The 27,128-nt window shown below is 39.2% G+C and overlaps 11 protein-coding genes across 11 annotated transcripts; 4 read left to right on the forward strand and 7 right to left on the reverse strand.

The window, feature by feature from the left end:
- Nucleotides 1-989: 989 nt before the first annotated feature.
- PHYBLDRAFT_161239 (hypothetical protein) lies at nucleotides 990-3,101 on the reverse strand (the record flags this gene model as incomplete). Its single annotated transcript, XM_018434365.1, has 1 exon — nucleotides 990-3,101. One exon carries the CDS (start codon nucleotides 3,099-3,101, stop codon nucleotides 990-992), a length of 2,112 nt encoding a protein of 703 aa, XP_018298640.1.
- A 175-nt stretch (nucleotides 3,102-3,276) lies between these two features.
- Nucleotides 3,277-4,491, reverse strand: PHYBLDRAFT_61653 (hypothetical protein; the record flags this gene model as incomplete). The annotated part of the gene is given in 4 exon segments (XM_018440836.1): nucleotides 3,277-3,506; nucleotides 4,012-4,082; nucleotides 4,450-4,452; nucleotides 4,466-4,491. The coding sequence occupies 4 exon segments, from the start codon at nucleotides 4,489-4,491 to the stop codon at nucleotides 3,277-3,279; spliced, it is 330 nt and encodes a 109-aa protein (XP_018298641.1).
- Nucleotides 4,492-4,741: 250 nt separating this feature from the next.
- On the reverse strand, nucleotides 4,742-5,064 carry PHYBLDRAFT_138156 (hypothetical protein; the record flags this gene model as incomplete). The annotated part of the gene is made up of 2 exons (XM_018429947.1): nucleotides 4,742-4,893; nucleotides 5,004-5,064. 2 exons carry the CDS (start codon nucleotides 5,062-5,064, stop codon nucleotides 4,742-4,744), a joined length of 213 nt encoding a protein of 70 aa, XP_018298642.1.
- Nucleotides 5,065-6,077: 1,013 nt separating this feature from the next.
- Nucleotides 6,078-7,450, reverse strand: PHYBLDRAFT_138157 (hypothetical protein; the record flags this gene model as incomplete). Its single annotated transcript, XM_018429948.1, has 2 exons — nucleotides 6,078-7,274; nucleotides 7,343-7,450. The coding sequence occupies 2 exons, from the start codon at nucleotides 7,448-7,450 to the stop codon at nucleotides 6,078-6,080; spliced, it is 1,305 nt and encodes a 434-aa protein (XP_018298643.1).
- Nucleotides 7,451-7,727: 277 nt separating this feature from the next.
- Nucleotides 7,728-9,487, reverse strand: PHYBLDRAFT_184371 (hypothetical protein; the record flags this gene model as incomplete). The annotated part of the gene is made up of 2 exons (XM_018438923.1): nucleotides 7,728-7,962; nucleotides 8,046-9,487. 2 exons carry the CDS (start codon nucleotides 9,485-9,487, stop codon nucleotides 7,881-7,883), a joined length of 1,524 nt encoding a protein of 507 aa, XP_018298644.1. The 3' UTR covers nucleotides 7,728-7,880.
- A 100-nt stretch (nucleotides 9,488-9,587) lies between these two features.
- On the reverse strand, nucleotides 9,588-10,319 carry PHYBLDRAFT_184372 (hypothetical protein). The gene is made up of 2 exons (XM_018438924.1): nucleotides 10,011-10,319; nucleotides 9,588-9,936 (listed from the first exon to the last, which is right to left on the reverse strand). Exons 1-2 carry the CDS (start codon nucleotides 10,264-10,266, stop codon nucleotides 9,656-9,658), a joined length of 537 nt encoding a protein of 178 aa, XP_018298645.1. The 5' UTR covers nucleotides 10,267-10,319; the 3' UTR covers nucleotides 9,588-9,655.
- Nucleotides 10,320-10,444: 125 nt separating this feature from the next.
- On the forward strand, nucleotides 10,445-10,950 carry PHYBLDRAFT_138159 (hypothetical protein; the record flags this gene model as incomplete). The annotated part of the gene is made up of 2 exons (XM_018429949.1): nucleotides 10,445-10,749; nucleotides 10,833-10,950. 2 exons carry the CDS (start codon nucleotides 10,445-10,447, stop codon nucleotides 10,948-10,950), a joined length of 423 nt encoding a protein of 140 aa, XP_018298646.1.
- Nucleotides 10,951-11,009: 59 nt separating this feature from the next.
- PHYBLDRAFT_129273 (hypothetical protein) lies at nucleotides 11,010-17,355 on the reverse strand. The gene is made up of 13 exons (XM_018429275.1): nucleotides 17,166-17,355; nucleotides 16,886-17,093; nucleotides 16,374-16,807; nucleotides 15,763-16,245; nucleotides 14,963-15,673; nucleotides 14,624-14,876; nucleotides 14,392-14,555; nucleotides 13,507-14,316; nucleotides 13,154-13,427; nucleotides 12,054-13,048; nucleotides 11,540-11,995; nucleotides 11,412-11,484; nucleotides 11,010-11,342 (listed from the first exon to the last, which is right to left on the reverse strand). The coding sequence occupies exons 1-13, from the start codon at nucleotides 17,205-17,207 to the stop codon at nucleotides 11,200-11,202; spliced, it is 5,046 nt and encodes a 1,681-aa protein (XP_018298647.1). The 5' UTR covers nucleotides 17,208-17,355; the 3' UTR covers nucleotides 11,010-11,199.
- A 228-nt stretch (nucleotides 17,356-17,583) lies between these two features.
- On the forward strand, nucleotides 17,584-18,100 carry PHYBLDRAFT_178675 (hypothetical protein). The gene is made up of 2 exons (XM_018438024.1): nucleotides 17,584-17,636; nucleotides 17,703-18,100. The coding sequence occupies exons 1-2, from the start codon at nucleotides 17,594-17,596 to the stop codon at nucleotides 17,954-17,956; spliced, it is 297 nt and encodes a 98-aa protein (XP_018298648.1). The 5' UTR covers nucleotides 17,584-17,593; the 3' UTR covers nucleotides 17,957-18,100.
- Nucleotides 18,101-18,399: 299 nt separating this feature from the next.
- On the forward strand, nucleotides 18,400-19,326 carry PHYBLDRAFT_184374 (hypothetical protein; the record flags this gene model as incomplete). The annotated part of the gene is made up of 3 exons (XM_018438925.1): nucleotides 18,400-18,542; nucleotides 18,605-18,822; nucleotides 18,908-19,326. 3 exons carry the CDS (start codon nucleotides 18,400-18,402, stop codon nucleotides 19,147-19,149), a joined length of 603 nt encoding a protein of 200 aa, XP_018298649.1. The 3' UTR covers nucleotides 19,150-19,326.
- Nucleotides 19,327-21,946: 2,620 nt separating this feature from the next.
- On the forward strand, nucleotides 21,947-25,566 carry PHYBLDRAFT_178677 (hypothetical protein; the record flags this gene model as incomplete). The annotated part of the gene is made up of 11 exons (XM_018438025.1): nucleotides 21,947-21,994; nucleotides 22,092-22,186; nucleotides 22,257-22,473; nucleotides 22,528-22,620; nucleotides 22,731-23,088; nucleotides 23,197-23,276; nucleotides 23,323-23,421; nucleotides 23,494-23,635; nucleotides 23,729-24,040; nucleotides 24,090-24,192; nucleotides 24,273-25,566. The coding sequence occupies 11 exons, from the start codon at nucleotides 21,947-21,949 to the stop codon at nucleotides 25,270-25,272; spliced, it is 2,547 nt and encodes an 848-aa protein (XP_018298650.1). The 3' UTR covers nucleotides 25,273-25,566.
- Nucleotides 25,567-27,128: the final 1,562 nt, after the last annotated feature.

The following is a 27,128-nucleotide window of genomic DNA, read 5'->3' on the forward strand; positions in this document are numbered from 1 at the left end:
CTGGCAATCTCCTTATTACGACCAGAAACCTTGAACGCCTCGTGCTGCTCTTTCTACATTTAATTAAATGTATGTATGTAATTAGAAAACTGAAAGGAAACTAAATATAAATTTGACTGTACCTTGTCAAGGATCTTTCGGACAGCCTTCTCTACCTCTGGCCTGTTTCTATTTGCACCCGAGGTACCAGCAACAGTCCTCTCCTCAAAGGCATTCTTGTAGATGTCTACAAGTTTCAACATTTTGCGACGGCAAGTGTTGTAAGACAGTTCTGTCTCGCCAGGTGTCACATCGTTGACACTTTTAACAATGTCCTGCCATGCCTTCTTGTGTGCACCTTTCTTCAAAGAAGGGGGGAAAAGGTGCGCGTATTCCTGTAAGAGCACCAACTCTTTGGTATTGTTCCAGGAACCATGTGCCTTCTTCGGCTTCTTCTCTTCATCAAATCCAGAAAGTTTTTACTGCTTGATTCGCAGTTTCTTGTTGCTGTTCTCAGCGTTCTTAGAGGTTCTTTTTGAAGGCATTGTTGTATTAGAATATATATATGCAAGAAGAGTGAAAAAATATTAGAATTCTAAAAAAACTAGGCTTTATATAGCTTAATGATTATGCTTGCAAAATATCATCGATATTTCTTATTCAAACAAGAAAAATCAAGATATTCGACTTACTAAAAACAGATGTTTCAGATGGTTTTGCATAAATTAATTCAAAAAAGGAAAAAAAGGGGGCTTGCATCAGATGAAAGGATACGCCTCAAATTTAAACAGCTCTATTATTATTATTATTTTCTGAAATTAGTATATAGTGTATTTTTATTAAAATCAGGAATTTTAGGATTTGTGTCAATTTTTTCATTTAAAACACCGATAACAAAAACCAGTATTAAATGTCCGCTAGTTTTTGAAAAAAAACTGAAATATTGAAACTTATACATAGGCACAGCATTTTTTATTATAAATTATAAATTTTTATTTTTTTTATTTTTTTTAATCATGGATGCCAATGCTGCGGTGAGATTTACTGATTCTTGAGGTGAATTTCTTCACCTCAGCATCAGCATCCTTAGCATCCAAAAACTTGCTGTAAGCTTCAATATATCTCCAAGTCTTTTTATAAAATCTCCTGATCATGGAAGGAGAACCAGCCACAGAAGAGGCACTGTCCAAGAAAGACGGGAGATTCTTTTCTAACGACTTGAAAGAATAATCGCAGTTTAGGCGAGTCACACGTTTGGCTGCACCCCAGTAACGCTCGATCCAATTGCATTCACAATGGAACTTGGGGTACAGCTCAAATATGTGACCCGCCTCTTCCACCACCTCTTGAATAGCTGTCTTCTGTCCAGAAAAGTCGGGCTGAGAGGCCAAGAGGTGGCGGGCACAGCAACAGTGGTTCTCTGCTTCTTCTCCATTGCAGTCCATTCTCCATCTTCTAGAAAGATTGGATGGATCCAGTTCCATCCACAGTCCACGCTCCTGAAGGATCCGCTGGACGCCAACAAACTGTCTCTTCTCCACCGGCCCCTTTCCTTTCCTTCCAGCTTCAAATACTGTCTCATAAAACGATTGAGGGATGATACGACCATCCCTCAAAAACGTTGTATCTTTGAAAATGAACTTGTCATTTTCAGAAACGACCTTTGGCTTTAGAACCATGCGGGTGGCAACCAAGGCATCTGTGGCATATGCTTTGTGGTTGCTGCTTTGGTCGAAAATAAAGACACCGGTGCATCCCTCGTGCAAGCTTTCGAACAGAGGGATAGCATAGTTCTTCAGCTGGTCAAGCATGTCTTCGCTTGTCCAGTAACCGTCATATGCTGCCCCAACGTTAAATATTCTGCGGGAGACCCATCCCTTCACTCGCATAGTGCCATGACAAGCACACTGGAACTCGCTGACCATCAGAGATCTTCCCTGACCTTTTTTGCGGATGTGGCTTTCACCTTCCTCAAGCCACATGTCCACCTTTCCATCATGGGCATAAAAGGTGGACTCGTCATGGGTCACCATAACCAGCTTCTTCTGGTTCTCCAAAAGAAGAGGGGTTACCTCAATTTCTTCATCTTCCCCAGTAAAGTCTGACATACATTGTTTGTATCCCATCATTCGCGTTGCCCAAGCATGGCAATACTGAACAACGTCTTGTCTTTCGTGTCCATCATAATATACGTCCTGGTTGTTCTTGCGGTGGACGTACCCCCAAGCTCTCATGCATTTCCATGCTGTGCTTATGGCCACGTTGCCTTTTACACCAAGGCATGATGGAAAAAGCATTTCATCGAGATACTTTTTCAAATCCACAACAGTTCGTCTTTCTGCTTTTTGAGCACGAAGCCAAACGATTGCTTTCTTTTTAAGGTCTTCATCGTCTACAATTGAAGACCGCTTGGCATGCTTGCCCTGTTGATGTTCAGAAATTTTGCCAAACTGAAGAAATTCTTTGGCCCAACCGTGGACAGCCTCTCCACGGTACTTGGAAGGTGTTGTCCAAAAAATCTCTGCTGCTTTTTCAGATGCCTCGATTTTCTTGCAATTGTTCAAGAGGCGTCGGAAATACTCTTTCACAACAATGTGTTTGCTTACTTCAAACAAAGCAAACTTGCCCAACTCGCTATCTGAACTGACTGGAGGCTTTATCATCTCAGAGATTTTCTCATAAGCTTCACGAATCTCTTCAAGTTCCTCATCTTTCGATTGCTTGCATACAGTTAATGCTTCTGTTACAGGCGAAACTGATGCAACAGGAACCGAGAAACCGAAATCAGCAAGCGTTCTGACCTTCTTGTCTTTATTTGCCTCAAGCTCTTCTTTCATTTTTCTCTTGTTGCGCATAATCGATGATCTCGAGTCTCCTCTGTAGAGTCCACACAATTTTTTTCCTGCGTCTGGTCTCCATGTCAGAAAGCTATTATAGTACGCAGCAATCATCGTATCCGTATCTAAATCCAAGAGCTCCCAGTCGTACTCTTCTACAGGTTGATCTTCAACAGGTTCCTTTTCTGTATCAATAGTAATAATTGGAGACTTGGCGCAGAATTTTCCGCCCTCTCTTCGAGCCATTTTAGAAGTAAGGATAGAGCGAGCGTTTTTACGACCCATTTTTAAGAATTTGTTTTGGTAAAAGTAAAAGAAGTGTTTTCAGGGCAGTCTTGATAGACAGCTGTCACATCCAAAAACGTGGTTTATACTCCGCATGTTACACGTAATTACTAATTTAGGATATATAATTCTCTGCATCTGCCTTGAGATGCCATCAGAGATGTAGATTCAAGTCTCAATATTTCTCTTCCCCTGCTATTAAATTGGAACACCGCACTTTTTCAAAAGTCAAAAACTTTGTCGGAAATGTCACTACAAACAAGCTGCTTGCACAGTTCTTTTCAGAAACACTTTCTCCGTGTCCATGAGCGACGGTTTTTTTGTATTGACATTTCCGACAAAGTTTTTGCCTTTTGAAAAAAATATCGGAGTCCAATAATTCTTCCTGATTATAAGAAAAATACACTATAATACATTTATAAAAGTAAATAAATAAATAAAACGCCCAAGGTCACGCCATTGAAAAAGAAGCAGGCACTATATTCATATTTTTACACACATGAAATTCCAATAACAGTGGAAGTACGGAAGAAGATCCGGTCAAAGAATCCCACGTACACTCAAAGGCTACATTATTTGTGCTTGGCATCCCCTATATTGTCGCAGATGAGATTCTTTGTTTTATTTCTGGATTTTTTTTTTTTGATAAACACAAAGGCAAGTTTACCCTTGTAATATATATATATATATATATATACTAATTATTATGAGTGAAAGAGAAATCTCCTAGAAGATTATGAGGAAAATATTAGAGAGACTTCCTAATATATATATATATATATTTGATATCCTCTTGTTTGGCCTCGATAATTATGTATTTTTGCTATATAGAAGATGTTGATCTTTAGGAGAAAAAAATGTAAATAATTTCAAACGACTCGTAACTTTGGTAAGACCAATACCCACTTACTAAATTTAGGATACTCTAAACATATTCTGATGTCTTGGGATTTATAGTTAAATACATAAATCGTTTTTGCCTGTAATTCAAACAGTGATTTTGAATGAAAGTTATATGTTAAGTTGCTTACCAGGCTATACAATTAGAGAAAGGAACGAGTAGAGTCTATAAATTACACATGTTTCACATCTGAACTTAAAGACGCCTTTAACATTAAATAATAATGGCTATGAATCCTACCTTACACATATATCTATCTATATTGCAAAGTGTCAAATTATTAAAAGCTATGAATAGATAAACAGCCGAATATTCTTACTATCAAACAAGCACTCTTCCATACTTCAACTCAAATAAACAATATCGTCAATTTTTCTTTTCACATTTCAGCCAGATTAACAAATTCCTCCTCTCAGTCTCTTTTACGAAAACACTAAAAGTCAACCCAGTCATCAACCTTCACCCCACAAGCTTCGCATCTTCACCCATAGTGACCAATACTAAACCTACGAGCGCCTAACAAATACTCATCGCCTCAAATTTGGCCCGGATAGTCTCCTGGTCATGGGAAAATCGTCTACGCCTTACAGAATATATATCATGAGTTAATAAAAAAATATAGGAATGAGATGTCCACTTCGCAAACACAAATTTAATGTTTACCTAACTGATATATTTGGCGCGCCCAAAGAATGTCCTTTGTGTTTTGACCAATGTCCTTAAAAGCTTAAACAAGTCTTTAACCCTCGTCAATACTGTCACTATCAAACATCAATTGTAACTTGTCATGACCTTCTAAGGTAATACTACAACTAGCCTTCATATTTCTATTGCTGTTGTTATTAAACATGGCCTTAGATATATCAACCCAGGATATTTGGAGAACTGGATCTGTTACAGTTTAAACATAGTCCGTGGGACCGAGATCTTGTCGCTATATTATGTTTGCGGTACATACTGCACCAATTGGGATATTATGGTACAATTCCGGAGAGGCTCACCTGTGTTCCTCAAGTTTAACATACCATGAGACCAAGAGAAATCTTTCCGGGTGGTGTTCATGTAAGATGAGAACTGACAAGTACAAAGTGATAAAAAATACCAGAAGAGCACTATTAACAATAAAGAGAAAGTCTTTTATTTAACTTAATTATTACAAAGTGTTTCCAAAGTACCATTTTAGCACTTCATTACATTCTTTGGATAATCCAGTGAATTATTTTATTGTCATTTGAAGTGTGTAGGTGAGGAAGGTGTCTTGCATCAATTAAAAAAAAGTATGGCACTATAGAAGCTATAAGTAAGGCAAGGATTGAATATTAAAAGGATAAAGTTTAGCCGAGATACCACTCTAACACCACTTTTAAAATGTCGAATAAAAGCTTGCAAAAAAATCTCCCAGTAATTTTTTTAATATAGTGTAATATAGCCCAATTCAGTACATGTAAGGGTTATGGGCTTGTCGAATTGAAATCAAAAGAGAACCAGTTAAAGGTTTGGTCAATGTTAAGGAAGCAAGGTCTAGATTAAGGTGCTACTAATTGAATAAGCTTCTGTTAAAATTACCCAAGAAAGCAACTGTACTGTCAAATTAGAACAGGTGTCGCTCACAGCTCACCAGACCAATAATTTCAAGCAAGTACTGGTTATTTCACTAACAGATAATTTTAAGCACAAGACTATTGTAACCCAAGTCTCTGTAATTGAGACCTTAACTACTGTAAGCTAGGAGTATATTGTCAAACAAGGACATATTATGCAAGCACCACCTATTGTTTAACAGGGGTCGATTACAAAAGACTCCAATCAAAGCTTAAAATGGTGAAATCGGGTTGCATGGCCCCAAATTAATAAAACTTATTATCCCCATACATAGTATATTATGTTGTATATATATATACACAAATTTCTTTTTTTAAAAAAAAAATAAGATGTTGTTTCTTTGTTGTATGTAAGGAGACATATACCAATTCGCTCATATTTATAATAAAGAACAATGCAATTATACACAAAAGATTTTTGTAAGAAAAAAGGAAGAAAGAAAGAGTAATTAAGAGGATTAAGGTAATGAGTTATTAAATGCGGGTTTCTTTTGATTGTCTAGTATACGAGCAGCGTGAACCAAATGCTAGTGCTGTAGAATGAGACTGAACGGGGACAACATTCTGGGATTTTCCCATATCTTTTCTCGTGTCTTTTTTACTTCTATCTGATTTATGTACTAATGGGGCAGACTGGGTAACAGTAGGTAAGGGTTGCTGGCGAAAAGAAATAATGTCGCTACGCGTTTGAGAAACAGTACTAGATAACCAGCTAGACGATAGTTTAGATGCGGTAGACATGCTTTTATTGAGTACCACAGAAAGACCGTGTGCGTTGCGTGCAGCTGAAGGCTGTCCATAAATCTCGGTTTCTGTGGCACGACAATGCCAGGGAGTTAGGGTGATGCGGAGCGTCATCTGGCGATGGTCGGGCCCGCATCGATTGCAGGGCTGAATAGAAAGACTGTCAAGAGCATCGTAGTAATGGGTGGTGGTGGTGCGCACAGAACATTCATCATCATTTGGAGTGTATGTATGACTACAAATAAACCCGTGCTGGAGCATATCTTCAAAATCGCTCTTTGACTGTGGTGTGATGACTGCTCGGAGGTATTTTCGTACTTGACGAGAGCCATAATAGAGTGCAGTGGGTATTGCACTGGTAAACGAGGATGTGGTTCCCCTGTGACTAGGGGTGTGATGGATTGGTTTTGGAAGTTGACCAGAAAGGGCCGTTGGCTTGGAGTGTGGAACAGACTCGACCAAGGATTGAGGAGTCATCAAAAAACCTCGAGAGGAGCACAACAGGAGACTATTCTGAGAAGATAACGATGTGGCTACAGTCGATCCTTCGGTACTAGTAACGGAATTAGAAGAAGACCAGGTATTTATGCTTGGATCGATGGGATCAGCCAGCGTAGTTGCAACCCTTGGTGATGATCTAGTGTTTGAGTAGTGCTCCAAGGGGTCATTCTCTTTTCGGGCCTTGTGTCTGTCATTAATAATGTATGAATTGCTACGCAGTGCAAATTCCTTGGAAACAACAAAAGGTCGAATTTCTTGTGGTTGCGAGTACATTCCTGAGTGACCCTCTGTTTTCGGGCAAGACATAATGGGAATGGACGACAGAAAGATTCGGTTAGGTGAAGCCATAGATGAAGGAAGGACTAGATTTCGCTTGGACGGCGACATGACAATGAGGATGAAGTGTAAGACAAGCTCCAGAGAGTGCTCGAGAGGTACTTTATAAGATCAAGCTTCATTCAGGGGTAAAAGGGTTGTCCTCATTGATTGGAGACCAGGAGAGCATGCTTATGGAGACAAAGCCTGCCTAAGGCATTTTTATTGCCTTGTAGATCTAGCGACAAAGAATGGATCATATAATGTCCATTTCTGGCACCGTTCATTATTTGACAAACTCTTTCATACTTTGTATGCACCCGAGTAATTTCATTTCTAGTCCCATTTCATTTCATTTCATTTTATTTAATTTTATTTAATTTATTGTGTTCGCTTTTGTTTGTCAATTCATCGTGTCCTGTTTATATTGCAATAGGAGTTTGCACGCTCTAGATCACAGAGGAGAATAAAGAGAAAGAGAGAAAGAGCGAGATAGAGACAGAAAAAGAGAAAGAGCTTTATATAAAATTGAATGAATAGTAGCTTCCAAGTCCATGTTTAGAAGATGTTTCACGGGTTTGTTTTATGGGTCATGTCCGAAATAAAATAGGATATAATAAAATGTACACATTGGAATCAGAAGAGGAATACTTCCCCAACAGTGAGGAGCTATAATACAAGGTGATCCAAGAGAATCGTAAAGGAGATAAAGGAAGGTTATTTGTCAAAGTGTTTCTTGAAGTTAGCGCTTAAGACTGTATTTTTGGTAGACTCTGGCATCATTTCACCCATCTTCTCCCTAGACAAATTCAATTGGTTTGATCAGGATAAATAAAAAGGCTTGGTCGGATTTTTGTTTTTACGCAAATGATCAATTCTTACTTTAGACGGGGAATTGTAGCTAGAGTGGCAGATGCGTTAAGCCAAAGCTCGATGCGGTCACTGCGAGTACGGCGTGAGAGAACAATTCCGACTAGACCAAAGTCTGTCAAATTTCCACCAACAAATGAGCAAAGAGCCCATTCAAATACGTCGTCAAGTGCAGTTTTGGGAGGACATAGAGTGAGACGACCACCTTCCCTGTTCGTCTTGTCTTCCCACATAGGTTCCACACCTTCAACAAAACAATATATATTCTGGTTAACTGGCCAGTGCGAAGGCTTGCCTCTGTGCTCCTTAAAGGAACGCCACTGTGCAGAAAAATCCCAGACTGAGTGGCAGTCGAAGAGGGGTTTTACAGCTGCTATATAGTTTGCAGATGCCTTAGCTTGACGGGTATCACTAAAGTAGAATGTACAAGATGTGGGCAACGGAAGGACAGAAGAAAAGGAGATATTGTGCTGCTGAAGGTAATTCTTTAGGAAAGCATAACGGGTTGGGTTCTCGCGCACACGTTTCGGGTCAGCCCAGACAGGCATCGATGGTTCCACAATTGCATCGAACACAACGGGTGACGGGGTTGAACTTGTGCCACCAGCCTGACTCCTGGCGTGACTCTGAAATACCATCTGAGGATGCTGTTGTAGTTTTTGCTGCTGTTGATGTGGTACTTGCTGCACCTGCTCCACCTCCATAAAAGTCACCTCTTTATCTTCCTTCTTCGATACGATTGGAAGATTAGTATTGCTGACATCAGCAATACTGCTGCAATGGCTACCGCTACTATGACTGCTATGGCTTGAGCTGGGAGTCTGTGCGGGTGGCGTGACTTTGATCTTGCTGATGCTGGTGCGGGGAGTGCTGCAGCTTGGAACAGAGCTCTTTGAACTAGCAGTGCTAGCACTACTGAAGCGACGACAAGTAACTCCAGAAGATGTTGTCAGAGTATCTGAGGATATAGAGGACACTCTACGACTATTACGTTCGTGCTCATGACCAAGTTCATGGCCATGCTCATGTTCATGTTCGTGTTCATGTTCGTGTCTGTATCGGTCATATGTTAATATATCTGGCACCCGTATTTCGCATGCCACTGCATTGTCACTGTAATAGTAGTTGTCGGGTGTATAGACATAGGGGTGCACATACACGGAATGTGTAATACTATCCATGTCCAGGAGATCTGTATCCAGGGGTTCTTTTGTGGTAGTCTCGAGAGGGTCATTATAAAAAGTATACATTGGATATCCTTCTTGATGTGGCTTTATATGTCCAAATGTTGCTTTGGAAGCTCGTCGTGGAAAATGCATCGGGTGGGGTGCACCCTGGAGAGGCTCAAAGATCGATTGCTCGCTGCGTAGCTTGCTAATAGATGCATCCCAGTCGGAGTGTTCGGCGTGTAAATGCCTAGTCTGTGCAGGCGGGTGGTGAATGTGAGTAAACATGCTTGTTAAAGAAGAAGGAAATGAAGCCAAATGAGAATCCAACAAGAATAAACCCTTTAATCACGTGTGACATCATCGACGGGTGTCACCCCCTCTCTTTGACTGGATGAAAAGAGATTCATCCCACTTATTCATTTATTTAGTCACATCAAAATACGTATTTTTTTTCTATTCTTTATTTTTATTGACTAGTACTCGATGACGGCCATGTCTTTTCCTTCTTCCTACTGTTTTTTGATTTTGTTTTGCCATAATGTTTTGTACTTTTGTCAGATAGTTTACTACTTCATCACTATCGGGCATATGAAACATTGGTAGTGAAGAGTCAATGTGTAATGGCTCAGACATAGCTGTCTCCATTATCTCTACTATGGGATCCTTTTCTCTTGCGGAATGCTCAGAAGGAGGCTCAAACGGGCGCAGGTCCATCATATATTGTGTAAATGCATCTAGAGCACGAATAATAAAATATTTTAGGACTTTAACAACCATAATCCAAAATAAGAAATTCCTCAAGGTTTACCTTCTTCAACCTCTTGTGGGGTCAGAGTCTGAAAGAAGGGCCGCTCATCGTCATTCGATAGACCAAGAAGAGGTCGATGGAGAGAAAAAAAGGCATTGTGGGCAAAGTCTGTTTCGGGAATGTTGATGACTGGCATAAAAGGAATTCTGTCCTTTATCAATTCTTTCTTATCCTTGGGCTTGTGTGAATAGGCTCTGGTAGTTGAATAGAGAGGTCGCTGCACGACTCTCTGGAAGTTTCTCGAGATCATCAACATTAGTGATTTATTTAACTGCGCAGAAAATAGAAATAATAAAAAAAAAGTCGTAGGGTCAATAAAGAGAGAAAAGAGGAGTTTGGACCAAGGCAACTTGACGCAACATCACCGGGTGACCCTTTATCAAACTCAGCGTAGACTATACTCTGTTTCTTACATCCCTTTTGTTCTATACTTGATGAATTCAACGCCCCAGCCAGATATTTCTCAGGGTGTGGTCATCCACGATCAAACAAATAATACATTGCGTCATCCAGTTGTACATTATGTATTTGAAGGAGAAGACTTTCCTAATGTCCCCAAAGAACAACTTATCCTCATCGACATCGACCCAGCTACAACTACGCTCAACAGTATCGATAGTTATAGCCCTCATTTCCAAGTTACTGACTGTCAATTGGAGCAGAGCATTCCAAAAGATACTTTTGAAGAAGCTTTTAGTACAATTAGTTTGACCATTGAAGGCGTCTCTGCTCCTAGATTGTAAGTCTAAATATTTTCTAGAAAGATCACAATAATCCAATATGTTCAGTATACTCAGTACACCATTTACCTGAGTTAATTAGAGAAGATGCAGAACCTATTCGCTCTCTAGATCATCTCAAGGAATCTTTGCTTGAATTCAAAACGCGAAACGAACTCGCTAACCTTGTATTCTCTCCCTTTATATCCGAGCAAATATAAGTGCTTATTGATTAGTGTATGATAAATTAACAAGCCAATCATTATATATTATTATGTTTAAAAGAGAAGAATAGTATAATATTGTGTATATTTTTTTGAGTTAAAGAGGATGGATTAATTATCCATATAAAAGAGAAGCTTATAACAAAAACAAAACGAGTTTTGTTTTTTACATTGTGTTTACATGTAAGTGAGGGAGGTGTAAATATAGAAGAAAGAAAAAGGAGGAAGAGATTTTCGGATATTTGCTTAGAAACCAAAGGATTGACCTTGGGAGGGATAAAGGGAAGAGGCTCCTGTCATCATTGGTGATTGCTGAGGAAGCATGCCACCAGGACCACCTGTCAACATCAAAGGACCACCCATACCACCCATAATTGGGATGTTGGAGACTAGAAATACAAATAAGTCGATGTACTAAAACACACACACATACACATAAGAGCTATTAAATCACATACCATTCTCATTGGCTGATTCCTGCTTCTCAGCCTTCTCCTTCAATTCCTTGACATCCTTGTCCAAGACCTCGATCTACGTATAGATCAAATATCAGTCACTCGACCGTCAAGCTTCTTCAGACTATTACCTTATTGAACTGCTCCTTCAAACTATTGATCATGTAAGGCATGGCAAAGTCGTTAAGACCGTGACGCCATGACAGTTCCAAAACAATGTCAGGACGCAAGAGGTCGTAGCAAGAATAAAGCATAGCAGCAAAGCATTCACGCTTTCCAACCTCAATGAAGTATTGTAACAATTCCTGGGCAACTTCTCTATCTTTGGATTCTGCGGCAGTCGCCATAGCATCCTTAAAGAGACGATCCTGCTTGGACAAAGCAATAGATTGTCTCCAGCGTCTGTTCTTCTTGTATAAATGAGCTGCGATACGACGGAACTCTAACAGCTCGTGCTTTTCGAGACTCTGGGCAATATCGACAGTATCGATGTTATCGTGGTGATCGATCGAGTCACGAAGAGACTCGTAGTCCTCTTCTTCAATATACAACTCATTCAAAGCCTTGTTCACATTCTTGTCGTTGACCTGATTGATACAATTTTAGTCAAATATTTTCTATTATCTGATCTAAGAAGCAACTTACATGCTGAACAGATACCAAATAAGGCTTGATGAGAGGAATGTTGTCTGACTTCTCAAACACCATCACAACACGGCTGTGCTTGATACGAGGTACCATGACAGCCAAGAGATCGTTGAGGAGAAGGGGATGTTCATTGAGGTAGAAGTGCAGAGCTTTGTAGTACAACTCAACGTTGGACACCTTGACAACAATATCCTTGAAAGCAGAATGCTCCCAGGACTGAGCGGCATGCTCCATCATAGCAGTGGCAGCATTATCAAATTCATCATAGTGGACGTACAGGAAAATCAATTCACGCCACAAGTGGGTTTCGCTACAGGCACGAATAACCTTGGGAATATTGATACGAGCAACAAACAACTTCAAGTGCTCCATCATCTTTTCTGGGGCATACTTGGAGTACAAAACTGCCAACTCGGTGAACATACCCATGTGTGCTCTCTCCAAACCAAGACCGGTCTCGAGCAGATGAATCAACTCATCGAAGAAGCCGTTACGCTCATAAGTCTTTACCAACTCGTCTAATTCTTCGGCATGTACAATGATGTGCAGACCGCAAATTTGGGCAAGGCGGAACTCGTGCTGAATAATGCACTCAGCATTGACCTCTTTCCAGACCTTTGTGCTGTTAGCCTTACGAGCGCAATCCACGGCACCTTGATAGTCTTTGAGATGGACAAGGGTTGATGCAAGACTGGCATAGTTTGAGATGTTGCTGTACAAGACCTTGGCAGCCTCAAACATGTGGTCCTGGAAACAGCGATCACCAACTTGCTGGACCTGGGCAAGGTTAGGGGATACCAAAAAGTCTTCAAGATCAGCAAGACGGTCAGTCTTGGCATATGCGTACAAAAGTTCGGTTTCGATGTAAGGTTCACGCGAGTGTTTACGGGCAGCCTGGAGATAACGAACAAGATCATCATACTTATTGTCCATCATTGCACTGCGGGTGACTTCCATGTAGTTAGAGGTATCATTGGCACGGATGTAGGAATCTGTGGATCGGCAAAGAGAGTGATTAAAACAAGGGGTTATACAGTTCATTTGTACAACAGTTGTTTATCTTAATTCAGGTTCAAACAATGCTTTTTTTTGCTTACCGATAGCATCCTTGACACGCATGTTATCAAGTTGTGCCTTTGCTAACTTTGTCCACACCTCAGGCTGATCACAGCGTTCAGCAAATTCATAGGCACGGTCAAGGTTCTGAATTCTATCAATGAGGACATCGATAGCATTTACATTGACATTGTGCTTCTTAAAGATGGCAAATGCTTCCTCATTCAAGTTCTCGCCAATGCACACTTCGGCTACATCGGTAGCATCGAAATTGTCCAGCCGGGAAATGTAATCCATGACTCTAGAAGGATCAGCCTAGAAATTAACGGAATAGGAGTACATGATAAGAATATGACCCTTTTTTTAGAGAAATGATGCAAGTGGATTTTCTTACCTTGACGGCAGTGAAGATTAGGAGGTTCTGCAATGTCTTGTTATCATTGAATGCACTATTCTCCAAGACAATTTTCTCCAAGAGCTCAATCAATTCGTTGGGAAGGTTGGCAGCCATAAAAGCCTTAACAGTTGCAGATACATCATCAGGAACAGTGCACTCGGGCAAAGCGGTGGCGACAATCTGATCAATCAACTCACGGCGATGTTCGCTGCTCTCCTGAAGTACATAAGCCCAAAGACTATCATCACGTCTATGGATGAGGTAACGAGCCTGATGCTTGAACATAGAGTTTTCGGTAGTGATATTGATCAATTCATAGTCACACTGTCCCTTCTCGTAACAAATGAAAGCGAGATAAGGATCTCTCTTTTCACAGTACTTTCCGATAGTACGGGGATCATAATGCTCATTCTCCTTCAGGAAAGGCTCGGGGTTGTTGTTGGTATCGATATAAATCTTGGCTAAAGCATTGTAGACTTCAGGGTCAGTGCTACCTTCAGTCACGCGCATATTCAACCAGGGCAACAACAACTTGAGGCGGTTTCTCTGCTCAACTTCCTCACACAATTTTCCAACTGGAAGTTCGCCCTTGACAGACAGCAGCAAATTCTTGATGGTATCTTCATCGCAACCAACATCCAACAAACCACCGATAACTTCAGGAGTACGCGAAGGGTTCACTTTTTGGACATAAACCTCAATGAATTTTTGGAGGTTGTTATGGTAAAGGTAGAGAACAAGATCGTGTACAAAGCCGTAGCGGTCGCAGACAATAATGAGAGGGAGTTGATCACTGAGTTTTGCTTCCTATATGGTTTACAGTATATTTTTAGAATGAGATGTAGCTTTCATGCGTAATAATAATAAAAATAATATACAAACCTTGAGGAAATTCTTGACCTTCTCGGGGTCGTAATAGTTACTCTCGCGACAAATTCGCTCAGCCTCACGAACGTTACCGGTGCGGCAGGCAGCCTGAATATACTTAAAGTGGACAAGAGGATCCTGACTGACATTGACGATTGATCCCAAGTAGTAGTATAAACCTATATCACAAGAAAACTCAGCATGAGATCTCGAGATTTTCATATTCTATGACAAACAATCCATTTACCTTCATTGCTCTTGAAACTCTCGAAGAGGTCAATAAGGTTGTGGGGTTGCAACTGCTCAGAGTATTTGATTGCCACCTGAACAACAATCTGAAGGTTCTGGCGTATGTTGTTGGTCAGCATCTCTTTGAGACAGTCAAGAGTCTGGTCAACCGACAAAGTACCAAAGTAAGATACAAGCCATTCTGCATTAATCAAGTGGGTATGAGGGATGATGCGCTTAATGTCATGGGCATCGGTATAATGTTCGAGAGCCTTGTTTTGTAAAATAAAACGAAACACAATTAGAATAAATTTTCTTTTCTTTGAAAAATCTCTGTTAATATATCCATATGCCTTACTTTTTGGTATAGACCGGCTTTCTCGCAAAGGGAGCCCACGACAACTCTGTCGTAATGAGTCAACATACCGGCACTCAAGATGGCATCAGCAACTTGAGGAGCATGCATAAGGTTCATTTCGAGCACACGAGTCTGAAGAGCAGCATCTTCGGGGCGATTGTTCTTGAGGTAATCGAGCAAGAATGAAGTGGCTTGCTGAATCATGTTTTGTGAGACAAATACATCCACAACCTTTTCTGGCTCGATGAGAGAACCCTGCTCGTCATTCACTAGAGCGGTAGCGAACTCAGCAGCCTTTTCTGGGTCAGTGCGAGCAATGTTGTAAAGCAGAGATCCATAGTCAGGAGAGTATCCTACAGTCTTGGCATAAGCCAAGATCTTGTCATATTGGCGGTTTTCAGCAAAGCACATAACAACCTTGTTGGGGACGTTGGCGCGCAAGTATACAGACAAAGCCAGGATAGAGTCATACTGTTTCACATAGTCACCCAACTCCTCGCTGCATTCCAACTTATCTTCCTTCAACCACTTTTCGAGCAAAGGCTTACGGTTTTGCTGAAGAATGGGCTTGGCCAAAGCCAGAGACTCAAATTTGTTCAATCCACCCTTTTCGAGAAGGATTCCAAAATATTGAAGAATTGGAGAGAGCTGGTTGGGAGTGGCTGCCAAATTACGGAAACGATCGATGGTTTGTACTGTACGGAGGATACCCTAAAATTTATCAATACACATATATCACATAATTATATGAGCCATTCTGGATTTACACCTTCCAATCTTCCGTGATCTTTTATGCTTACGCGAGGGGAGTTTGCAGCTACTTTTGCAGCTTCTCCGTAGGCACCCGAAGAAAAGAGCTGGTTGAAACGCTGCTCGTACAAGTTATCTGCACCAGGAAGCCCGCCACGCGATGCCAGCTTTATAGCAAGCTCAGTGTTGTTCAGGGTGTTAATTACGTATGGGATGATGTTGGCTTCATCCACAGATACTGAAAGAACTTGACCCTTCTTGTTTACACCAATAATACCAGAAGAAGCTTCATGCTCAACAGTTACAAAGATAGTTTCTCCACTGATGCGGTTCATGTAGATGCACGCGCCAGTCTCAAGGTCGTAAAGATGAATAAAGCCCATCTTGGTTACCAAGTAAATGATACCATACTTTTGGCTTATCTGCATAGCGACAGGGAAATCTGAGGCAGCCTCGGGAGGGAAGAAAACCTCAACTGCCTTTTTCTGGAAGGGAGGGTTTCCTTCGGGATGATCTACTTCAATAATTTGCAACTTTAAAACAAGAAAATTACAAGTTAATATTGATGTATATATATATATATATATTTCCCGTAATTTGTTTTTATATATGTATGTATTTTTTATGTTAAATTTGACCGCTAATATCGAGTATAGCTCACCTTTGCAGTTCCATTAGCAGAGCGTACCGCAAAGGAAAACAGCTTGGTAGGATGTGGAGAGTCGTCTAACTTAATCTCAGCAAAGGCAGCGGCGTGACCCTCGATGGGTTGACTAACGCCACGTTCCTTAGAATAGAGCTGCATGGATCCAACGACACGGTTATTTTGGGCGGAAATGCCAACCAATACGAGCCATTTTTGGTCGGCCGAGGTGCGGTAGTTGATTATCTGGCAGCCAGCAAGGTTGGCGTGGCGTTCAAACATCTTTACAGGTGGACTATCGCCTTCAATGGACCAATGGTAAACTACGCTAGTAGTAACAAGACCAAGAGTTTTGAGATCAATCCACTTCCAGAATACAACATCCTCGTGCATTAAATGAGACTTAAGCTTGGACTTCATCTCAAGATTGAATACTTGGAGTTGTCTCTGGGCTATTCAAAGTGATGAGAAAGCAAATATTAATTTAATTACGCGGCAGCTCATGATAATAAATGCATTTATATAAATACCTTTGAGAGCCATCACCTTTGTGGTGGGATGCATAATGACGGAGTCGGCAGTGATGGGACGTCTCATCATTGAATTATTATCCGAAAGGTCGATAATTACCACTTGGTTGGCTTCATTCACCACTTCGCGTACGCAGATAAACCGCTCAGACTCCATGGTAAGAGTATTGAAGCCAATGCTCGCAGCATTGACACCAAGATTTTGCAACTAATGCGGAAGAGATGTGTAAGCTGTTAGAAAATTATACACGGCGTGATAGATGAGTAAGGTTTGGTTTACTTGTGCATGTTCCTGGAACTTGATGGGTAATATGTCGTTCATCTTTCACAGGGGAGTGTTCGGCACCAGAATAGTAAGGTCCGTCGCTGAGAAGAAATAAAGAGGGGCGTGAATGAGAAAAAGGGAAGAAAGATAAAGAGAAAAAGAGGTCGTGCTTTTTCGTTGGTGAACCCAAGAAGAAGTACCGAATATGTTGTCTATTTTAAGTAAGCAAGCGACTTTGCAGGGCCAGGCGCCAGTCTGTGTTAAATAGCGTATAAAGACAACCAAAAAAATGGCCTTCCCGCCGGGAAAGCCAATCAGATCTCACACGCTACGTCATTGGATAGGACCCACCCAAAGCGGAAGGTCAATTAAATTTTCAGCTTTGTTTGACTGTTTTTGGCGGCTTGTCTTTTTTTTGCACATCTCTTTTTAACGTTACCAAAATGGCCAGAAGTTTACGATCCCACACCAAGAAGCGCTACAGAGGTTAGATTGAAATAGAATTAGAGTCTACAACTTGTTCGCAGAATACTGATGAGAATTGATCTATAGCCATCAAGCGTGAGCATGTCTTCAAGCCTGTCGAGGATTTGAGATTGCAGCGATTGTCAGAAGCACAGGCCGAGGCTGCCAAGAAGCCCAACCACGGAACCACCCAGGAAGAACACGAAGCCATTAAGGCTGAAGCCGAGGTAGCCATGGTTGAAGATGATAAAAAGGTTTCTACAAGCGGTACTCGCAGTGGAAAGCAAGCAAGGAAGCTCAGAGAGAAGAAGAAAAAGAGCAAGGCTTCTTCTAAGTGGTGATCGAACCAAATACTTTTGTTTTCCATACTTTCAAATGATTTCATTCCATGTCCTCCTCCTCATTTAACACACGTTTTGTTTACTTCCTCTGCAAAAAATTATAATAATAAATGTTTATAAAGAAATATACATATATATAAAATTAATTAACTAAATTAATTAAAATTTTAATTATAAATTTGTGTGCGTGCGTATTTGTTTAACGGGATTCGAGGTAAAGTCTAAAGAAGTATCTTGAACTAAAGGCCAGTTATTGTTATTATTATTTAAAAAAAAGGGGAGTATGTTTTGGATTAATAAGGTCCACTTATTTTAATAACATTAAATAATGCAGTAGGCAAAATTCACTGTCCTCCACTCTGTTGGAGCACGTCACAGGCATTTGTAGGTGTATATCTGTGTATGTGTGACCAGTTTAGTTCTTCTTTTCTGTACAATCCATCATGACAGTGACCCTTCTCTCATCTCCTCCCGATCTTACCGATCTTGTCGTCCGTCGCACTGAGAAGAAGATCGGATTACTTGTGTCGCCTCCTTTGGCTGGCATGTCAGGACCGATCAAGGGTGAAATGTTTGTTTGTGAAAGGTAAAATCATGACATGTGAATCTACATATACATGTATATTTATGACATTTTGACATCCTTAGTCAATTGTATTTTTACTCTGAGGAGCAACATTCTGGAATTTCTGTTGAATATCCTGATATAATTATCCACGCCATTTCACGTCGCGACGGTTTACCCTCTATCTACTGTCAGCTTGATTCTGGTCTGTTTTTCCCTAACCAAGATCTACCAGAGGATGAGCAGGAACTTGAAGAAACAGTAACCGAACTCAAGTTTATCCCTGAGGACAGTGAATCATGTAAGAAAATTAAGCTAAGTATTGAATATTGTTGGTTTTGGCTCACCTATTTATTTTTTCTGTTATTTTTGCTTTTAATTTCTAGTGGAGAGCATTTATGAGGCTATGTCTTACTGCGCTGGTCTCCATCCCGATAAAGAGTTTATGGACGATGAGGAAGAAGAGGATGATGATTTTTTCTATGCTCAGCCTAGTGATGATGCTGAATTGAATGAGGTCCAGCAAGCAGCTTTGCGTCATTTGGAGTCTGTTTTTGAACCCATACCTAACCACACTCACCAAAATGGTGCCAAAGAAGGGCAGTTTGATAACCCAATGGAAGAGTAGAACATGGTTCTTGTGGATTTAAGTATGTAAAAAAAATATCTCCACTAACACAAACAAAGATAATAGTAGTAATAGTAATGAGATCATATTTGTCTGGATCCCATCGTGTTGTACTGAATTTTATTTATGAGTGAGTGAGATATTGCGTGTAATATATGTCTAAAGGTATAACACTACAATAGCGATGATTGTGTTGGATACTTGTACAAATGTTTGGTTTCGTTAGAGATACTCTAGAAAGCTACTATTTTTTTTAATTGTGATATTTAAGATCGACGGAATGGAGCACAATATCTTGCAAATATTTTGAATCTACAAACGAAAATTTCTTTCAGGAAAGGAGAAGGAGAGAAGAATAAACATTTACCTAAAAACGTGCTCCTCTTTTCTTGACTTAGTTTAATATAACCATAACCTTATTATAATTCTATCATTTTAATCTCAAATTCATATACATTGATTGAAATCCAAGAGGATTGGAACATATCTAATGGTATTCTCGTACCTTTAAATCAGTTGGATTAAAGGGTGGTTTGATATTTTTAAATTATAGAGAACTGGAATTGCAATGATCTGTGAACTTATAAATCCTTTAGAAGAAGTACTAACCAGTGCCTTTTCTAAGCATATTCCAAAACCTCTGTTTAGTAATAACTGAAGAGTTGACATTATAATTAACGCCAAAAAGAAACTCGATATTCTCCGATGACGCTATTCTGATTCACACGCGCTTTTCAATTATTATTATTTTTGTAATTAACGATGTTCGAGACCTTAACCCGGAACTTGGATTTTTCGTTAAAAGAAAAAAATAATATCCAAGACATATTATGAATAAGAGAATGTGTCTAAAATCTTAAGCTTATAGAGGGCAAGGAAATGAAGAATAATTAAAGCTGGCCGATACAAATGTTTTTTTTTTCATTCTTTCATTCTTTCATTATTTACTTCTTTCTGTGCTCGAAGACAATTGTGTGTTTGTTTACAGTAATGCTTGTATAAAATACACCGTTTATCGGGAGAAATATAGTGACATATTGTCAAGCTTAGACTATCTCACAAGATAGCTCATATTGTTTTGAGTATAAGCTGGTTCTAAATGCATTGTCTTTTGTTCCTCATAATAGTTCCTTATAAAATTTTATATAGCCTAAAATTTGTTGGAAGAATTGTAAAAATAAAATAAGGGACATTTTTTCTGATTTATTTAGCATATAACAACTTTAACTCTCAGTAGGCTCCTATATCGTATTTATAACACGCCCTTTACTAGCCGTTAATTTTATGCCATGGATGGTAATCAGAGAACTCGGTTTTTAATCCAAATATTGAGAAAAAAAATAGAATCAGAAAGAGAAAAAGAAAAAGAAAGTTTTGTGCCCATTATTTAAGTTACATAGCTTACCCCTAAATACGGGGTGTCTTGCTGTTATACAAGACATAGTTTCCTTGAATCGTTGAAGCTATTGTCCTCACATAAAATAATACTAATGTTGGTATAAAATAATGGAATTTGTAATAGCATCAAGGCAACTTTCCTGACCATATGATCTCTATTCAATTGAGTATTACAAGATTCGCAGTTTAGAGCTGGGTGAATCCTCACGTTGGAGTCGTCAAGTTGACTAGAGGTACTTCTTGTGTGGCATCTGGGATATATTTGGATTGTGAGATACTCATCGATCATAAAGACACACTTTGTTGCATGGGCTTGGTTGCGTCTAGTCGGTTTGATGTAATTAGATGACTTTGACCTTAGGTTGAATATCATTTACACTCTGGCTCATATTCATCATTATACCCATCCAAAGTTCAGCTTATTTCAGCCGAAGATCAACTTTAGGCTCTACCCTAAAAGGAAGTGTCTCAAATTTATGTTACAGAATTTACTGAATATAGACAATATTTAAACCCCGTGTCCGAAGATGAAAATTTGTAGCCGAATATCAATCTTCGGATTAAGGATCAAGTTCTTGGTTACAGTGTTTCTACTTGAGATTGAGACGATGTTAGTGTTTTTTTTTTGGACGAATGAAAATAAACGTGGTTGTTCCTCACTCTAGTGGGCGAACTTAAGGATACTTAAAGGTAAAGATCATTCTAGTCATCTTTACCTTGTCTCAACTAAATCCCCTTTCTATCCCAAATTCTATTCTTTTGTGTCTCAATTCTCTTTTTTTTTGTTTGTCCAAAAAAGGTAAGCAAATTGTCTAAAAATTAATTTCATTCGTCAAAAAAAACTAACATCGTCTCAATCTTAAGTGGAAACACTGTAGCTGGTAAATATAGAAATATCAAATTAGACAATAAAATCAAATCAATCAATCAATAAATAGCTAGGCTTAAGCCTACGGAAATTCAATACCTTTTACTTAAAGTCAAGGATTTTTTAAGAGTTAATTTCATATACACATTATACTAATATATTTATCACAAAGGTAAAAAGCGACAGAAAAATACACGTATGTTGGTAAAGTAGGTCTGGGTGCTGCGCTAAACAAAGGAAACAAAGGCATTTGAGACAAACTTCAAAGTCAGTCACTGAGATGGGGAACAAGCAAGAGAGAGAGAGTCTGTGTGTGTGAGAGAGGGCTACAGTCCGTTTATCGCTTTTCTTCCCGCTCAGGACTGACTACTATTCAACAAAGCAAAAAGGAAAAAAAAAAAGACGGCTGTTGAACTTTCTCATATTTGGCATCCCAGAAATCGACTTATTTATCTACATTCACATTCTAAATCCCTAGGCAGCCAAGCTTCGCCTAGTATTGATCCAATTACCGATCTAGATTGAGCTGCCATGAACAAATCAACAAAACACGCTAGTTCGATAGCTCAAGATGATGAGGTACAACAAAAAATATACAACATTTATGTCAAGAGATTCAAATGATTATTTGGCCGGCGTTTTATCGCTCGACTTGCTTTTCCTGAATGTAAAACAGGTTCCTAGCATTGATTCCCACCTAGATTATGTCAATAAACTCTTAAAGTGGACTATACATGACTTGGACCACTTTATTGACTTTCTGAGAGCACGGTGGGTATTTCTTTTAACCCATTCAGCACATCTAATTTTTTTTTAAAAAAAACTGACATGTGCCAATCAGTCTCTCGGCCGAAGAAAGCTATATTCAATCCTTAAAAAAGATTACCAGACTTGTATCTCCACATGATACAGATCAGTGTCCGTTGTTTAGCAATTTCGAGCCAACCTTTCGTCAAGCAACCCTAGAATATGAAAAGTCACTCGAAAAGACAGTTGTACTTCGCTTTGATTTTACTGTCAAAATACGGTCTCAGATTGACACATTGCTCAAAGTTAGGGTAAGGCATCCCTCTGTCATCTCCCACGATTCTCAGCTCTACTCTCTCAACTAGGAAAATCAAGAGCACCGAAGAAAAAGAGTCAAGCAGGTAGTTGGAGAGAAAAATGCTGCTTATACAAATTTTAGGACACGAGATATCGGAAAGGTAAATATATTAACAAGGAGAGATGATATATATATAATTCAGGGAAAGAGTCGATGTAACCTTGACAGCATATGCTTTAGCTTCACAAAGCGTATATGAATAAATGCCAGGAACTAGCACAGACTCAGAAACAACCTCCACCATTTCAACAATCTCAGCAACCACCAGCCCTATTGTCTGCTCAAAATATTGATCCCGAAACTGAGCAATCTATTAGACATTCTATTCCACTTAATCGTGTTTCTTCTGAAGAGCCACAACCGAGGGCATCAAGTGATAGTGGGAGAGATACTGATACAAGCTCAATTTCATCTGCGAATTTACAAGAAATAACATTTAAGAAAGGAATGGTTGGTTTTATGGCCAGTATGCGGACTCAATTTGCACATGCAACTGTTGTCAGTAATGTAGATCCTTCCAAACAAACCGCTCGGTTCGCAAAGCTTAAAAAAGAAGTCTCAGATACAGGTAAAAAGAAAAGAAGAATAAAGTCTAAAGGAAAGGAAATATAATTGAATCAACTAACACAAGTCCTTTCTTTTTTTAAAAAAAAACTTTGGTTGAGGGGATATCTAGATCTGGAGTACAGAAAGGGTATCCGACATCTAGAGAATCTACGGAGGACGCAGGTGGACACTGCGAAACATGCCATGACGGTAAACGTGGTTGGTTTTATTTGTTGCCTTGCTCACACCCCATTAGCACGTTGGGGCCGCCTTTTCAGAAAAGGCAGATGCCACACGAACCGTGCTTAAGGCCATTTTGGAAGCTGAGAAAACAACACTTTATAACGAAGCCACGGTAAGTAAACTAACCAAGGCTTCTAAGGCTTCTGAATATCTTACAAATACATATGTATTTTGAATTTATTAGATTTTACAAACCGTAATGCCTATAGTAGACTGTATTGAAGCGAAAAGGGATGTAGAATCATTTACAGCCAAATACGCAAAGAAAGGTTTTATCAGCCCAACCACTCTTCTTTATGAGAATTTTCAATCAGGTGAATGTAAAGGTGAGATATTCACAGGTTGATTAGCAAAAAAAAAAGAAAGAGAAACGGGTATGTCTTACTTAAATTGGACTGTTGTACTATTGGCTGTTTTAGATATCCTTTTTGGAGGGTCTTTAAATGAGTATGCTCAGGAACATAGGAGGGCAGTACCGCTTTTAGTTGTAAAATGTATAAATGCTATAGAGCATATGGGAGGTCTTCAAAAAGAAGGAATTTACAGAATATCTGGACGACAGATGAATGTGGATATGTTAAAGTGCGACTTTGAGAAGGATGAGGACGCACTTGAACTAGAGTCCAACAAATATGATGTGTTTACAATATCATCTGTTCTCAAGGTCTACTTACGCGAATTAAGCGAACCCTTGTTTAACCTCTCGATTGAAAAAAGAGTAGACTACTCAAGTAAGTTTATTTTGTTGAATATTCCTTTGGGGACTCATATATTATGTAGATGTTGATGAGGCTCAGAGGCACACAACGCTTCAGATGATGTTAGCACAACTTTCACAACCTCACCGCTGTACACTCCGTATGATCGTTCAACATCTTTCAAAGTGAGGTTACCAAGACTATCTAGTGTCCACTAATAATTTAACAAAAAAAAAATAAACATGTGTGTCGCTTTATTTAATAGGGTCAACGCGTATTCCCAACTGAACAAGATGAATCTACAGAATTTATCGTACATATTTACTCCGTCCATCTTTCAAGACCACAACCAAGCTGAAAATGCTGGAGAGTGGTATTCAGATAAAGTTTTACAGGACCTTATTCTTCACTATGAAACACTTTTTTCAGATAATGAGGAAGAGCTTAAGATCTTGCCCTCAAAGGCGTCTACACTGCGTCTTTCCACCAGCTCCATTTGCGACCAACCTTATCGGTCACAACCAAGCGTAACAGATTCAACAAAAGCACTGATAAGCTCTTCAACCCAAGACAGCCTAAAATCACCTGGTGCATATAACGAATCGGCTGTACCATTTCAATATTCTCAAGCAATGGTATCTATGGCCCGTAATTCAAGCGAAATGAGTGCAGCTGGTGTAATTGCATCGTCGATGTCTGGACTCGCAAACTCCGCGTCTAACCCAAATCAATCGCCAGCTTCTGATGTTCACTACCCTCACTCATCTCCATCAGTTGTGATGCCTGATGTGGCTGGTCCGGGAGGTTTGGGAGGTCGAGTATCGGCCAACTTGAGTCCCAAGATACCACAAGGTGTCCCATCCCCTCAACCTATTTCACAGAGTTTATCAGATTCTCCTCTAACTCGACCTGGTCCACAACCTGTGGCTTCTGGAACGAGTCAGTCGGATACAAGCATCCAGACCGGCTTCAACCCAAGGATCCCAGGAACTGAAACACTAGAATCTGTTCCACCGATCCCCCCTCCGCATCAGCAGACGACAATGACAGCTCAGGAACCCACAAAGTCCAAGGCGTCCGGCATTTTCCGCCGTGCGACACTACGTGCGAGATCTGTCATTCCTCCCTTGCACAACAAGCACCAATCGTCTCCTTCGGCTTCACAAATCTCCAAGACATCGACAACTACACCGACAGTATATGGCTCGCCTCCTTCGTCTACAGCTCCAGCGAAGTCTGATGTTAAGTTGAATCAGGCAAAGTAATAGGCCCATGAAACAAAAGGAATTAAGATGAAGAATCGTACAAACCACCTATCTTCTTCCCCTTCCTTCTCTTCCCTTCTCTTCCAAAACAAAAAAGAAGAACAGAAAAGTGACTTATATGGTCTTTTTCTTACTCTTATTTTCATTTTTTTCTTTAAAAAATAACCCTCCTCTTCCATAAAGTGACCCTTTTATATATATATATATATATACTTCTGTATGTCTTTCTTTATTCCCTTTCCTTTTACAAGGTTTATTTTATTTTTTAAAAAAAAAACTATTATTTCAAGCAGTTATATATAGATGTGTGAGTGTGAGTGTGAGTACAAATATATGCATTGCAAGAAATTGTTCTTGGCTGTATTTTTATGAGTCACTAGGTTGTGTATATTAGAAAGTAAATTGCTATAATAAGTGGGTGTGATTAGATATGTAGGGAAAAGAAGGGTATTTTTGGTCTAATAGATGTGTATGGTGCTGTCATAAATTGAATCTAAAGATTAAATTCCATTTTACTGCACTGATCTATGAATGATGAGATGTGATTTGATGGTATATAACAGTGCATGGTTACTATATCGAGTAGAAAGAAGTATATATTTACAGGTTCACATAAACTTGTTCTTTTTTTTTCTTACTAATCTCTATGTTCTGTTTTCGATCGAGAAGGAAAAAATAAGAAGGTTGCTAGGACAAATTTTGGATATGATGCACTGTTATCAGAAGGAATAAAATAGATTTGCATGGAAATTTTATTGATTAGTTTATTAAACTCGGATTTTTGGTGTGTGTATTTTAGTTAGTAGAGAGGATGACTACTTGTTCATTTTTGAATATGTTTATGAAAATCATCCAAATGGGGTTTTAATTCTTAATATTCCGCACATCCTATTTTGGACTGCTTCAAATTTACTCGATTGTTATTCATAAATGAGCTCGATTTTGAAGGAAAAGATGTAATTTTTCAACCCAATTTTGAATAGGCCAAAAATGGTACTGTATAGTTAAGCACTATTTGTATTATAAAACAGCACTCCATATTTGTACGTTTTTCATAATTCAAATTTGAATAGGTAGTCACCCTCTCTAGTACCTCTTTAATACGTAAATACAGTGGGGAAAATTCATTGTTTATAAATGGTAATTTTTGTAAGCTCACTTGCACAAAATCTAGTAAAGGGTTTTGATAGATCGATCGATCTCAAGAATTTAAACTGGTGCGAAAAAAAAATTACATAGCAAAAAAAATAGCTAAATAAAAATCACCAGCTTACTTGCAGATGATTGTAAGTGTCTTACATGTTATCTAAAACAACGTTCCTGAAGGAAAGTTTAGTTACCCAATATGGCAATAATGTGCTCTATCATTAAAAAAAAGGTTTTTGTGTAAATTTTGCGCGCTCTTGCCTATCCGACGTCATCTTAGATGCCACGTTGCCATAGAAACGGTTCTTTGATTATTGATCCTCAGAAAGAACCCCCCCCCCCCCCCCCCCAAATAATGGCAATAAAAAAATATAGCATTTTATATATCGAAATGGTGTGCTTTTGTTATAAAATAGTAAGAGCAATATAAAATAAAATAAAACCAGAAAATATATGAAATTAATTCAAATAAACCTAATAATATCGCTTAACATCTCCATTTGGTTAAGCCTAGATATTAGTGACGATGATATGCATACAGCAGGTAGCTGAACAATCGGACTCACCCACTATATTTGGGGAGTAGGGTTTTCATTGTCGTGTAACCAAGACGGCACTTTACAGCAGATTGCTATGGATATAGATTGTAACCTTTTTGTAGGGATCGTAAAATTAAAACTAGTGCCGATCATCCTTTTATTTTATTTTCT

Source organism: Phycomyces blakesleeanus (genome assembly GCF_001638985.1).
Source record: "Phycomyces blakesleeanus NRRL 1555(-) unplaced genomic scaffold PHYBLscaffold_1, whole genome shotgun sequence".
In the NCBI taxonomy this organism is placed as follows: Eukaryota; Fungi; Mucoromycota; class Mucoromycetes; order Mucorales; family Phycomycetaceae; genus Phycomyces; species Phycomyces blakesleeanus.

Excerpts from the sequence above, each read along its gene's own strand:
- PHYBLDRAFT_184372 (XM_018438924.1), bottom strand. The coding sequence starts at position 10,266 with ATGTTGATGATCTCGAGAAACTTCCAGAGAGTCGTGCAGCGACCTCTC. Across the intron at positions 9,937-10,010 it reads CCCACAAGAGGTTGAAGAAG|ATGCATTTACACAATATATG; the intron begins GTAAACCTTGAG and ends TTCGTGCTCTAG.
- PHYBLDRAFT_129273 (XM_018429275.1), bottom strand. The coding sequence starts at position 17,207 with ATGAACGACATATTACCCATCAAGTTCCAGGAACATGCACAA. Across the intron at positions 14,556-14,623 it reads GAGTTTCAAGAGCAATGAAG|GTTTATACTACTACTTGGGA; the intron begins GTAAATGGATTG and ends CTTGTGATATAG. Across the intron at positions 13,428-13,506 it reads TAATCTTCACTGCCGTCAAG|GCTGATCCTTCTAGAGTCAT; the intron begins GTAAGAAAATCC and ends GTTAATTTCTAG.
- PHYBLDRAFT_178675 (XM_018438024.1), top strand. The coding sequence starts at position 17,594 with ATGGCCAGAAGTTTACGATCCCACACCAAGAAGCGCTACAGAG. Across the intron at positions 17,637-17,702 it reads CACCAAGAAGCGCTACAGAG|CCATCAAGCGTGAGCATGTC; the intron begins GTTAGATTGAAA and ends ATTGATCTATAG.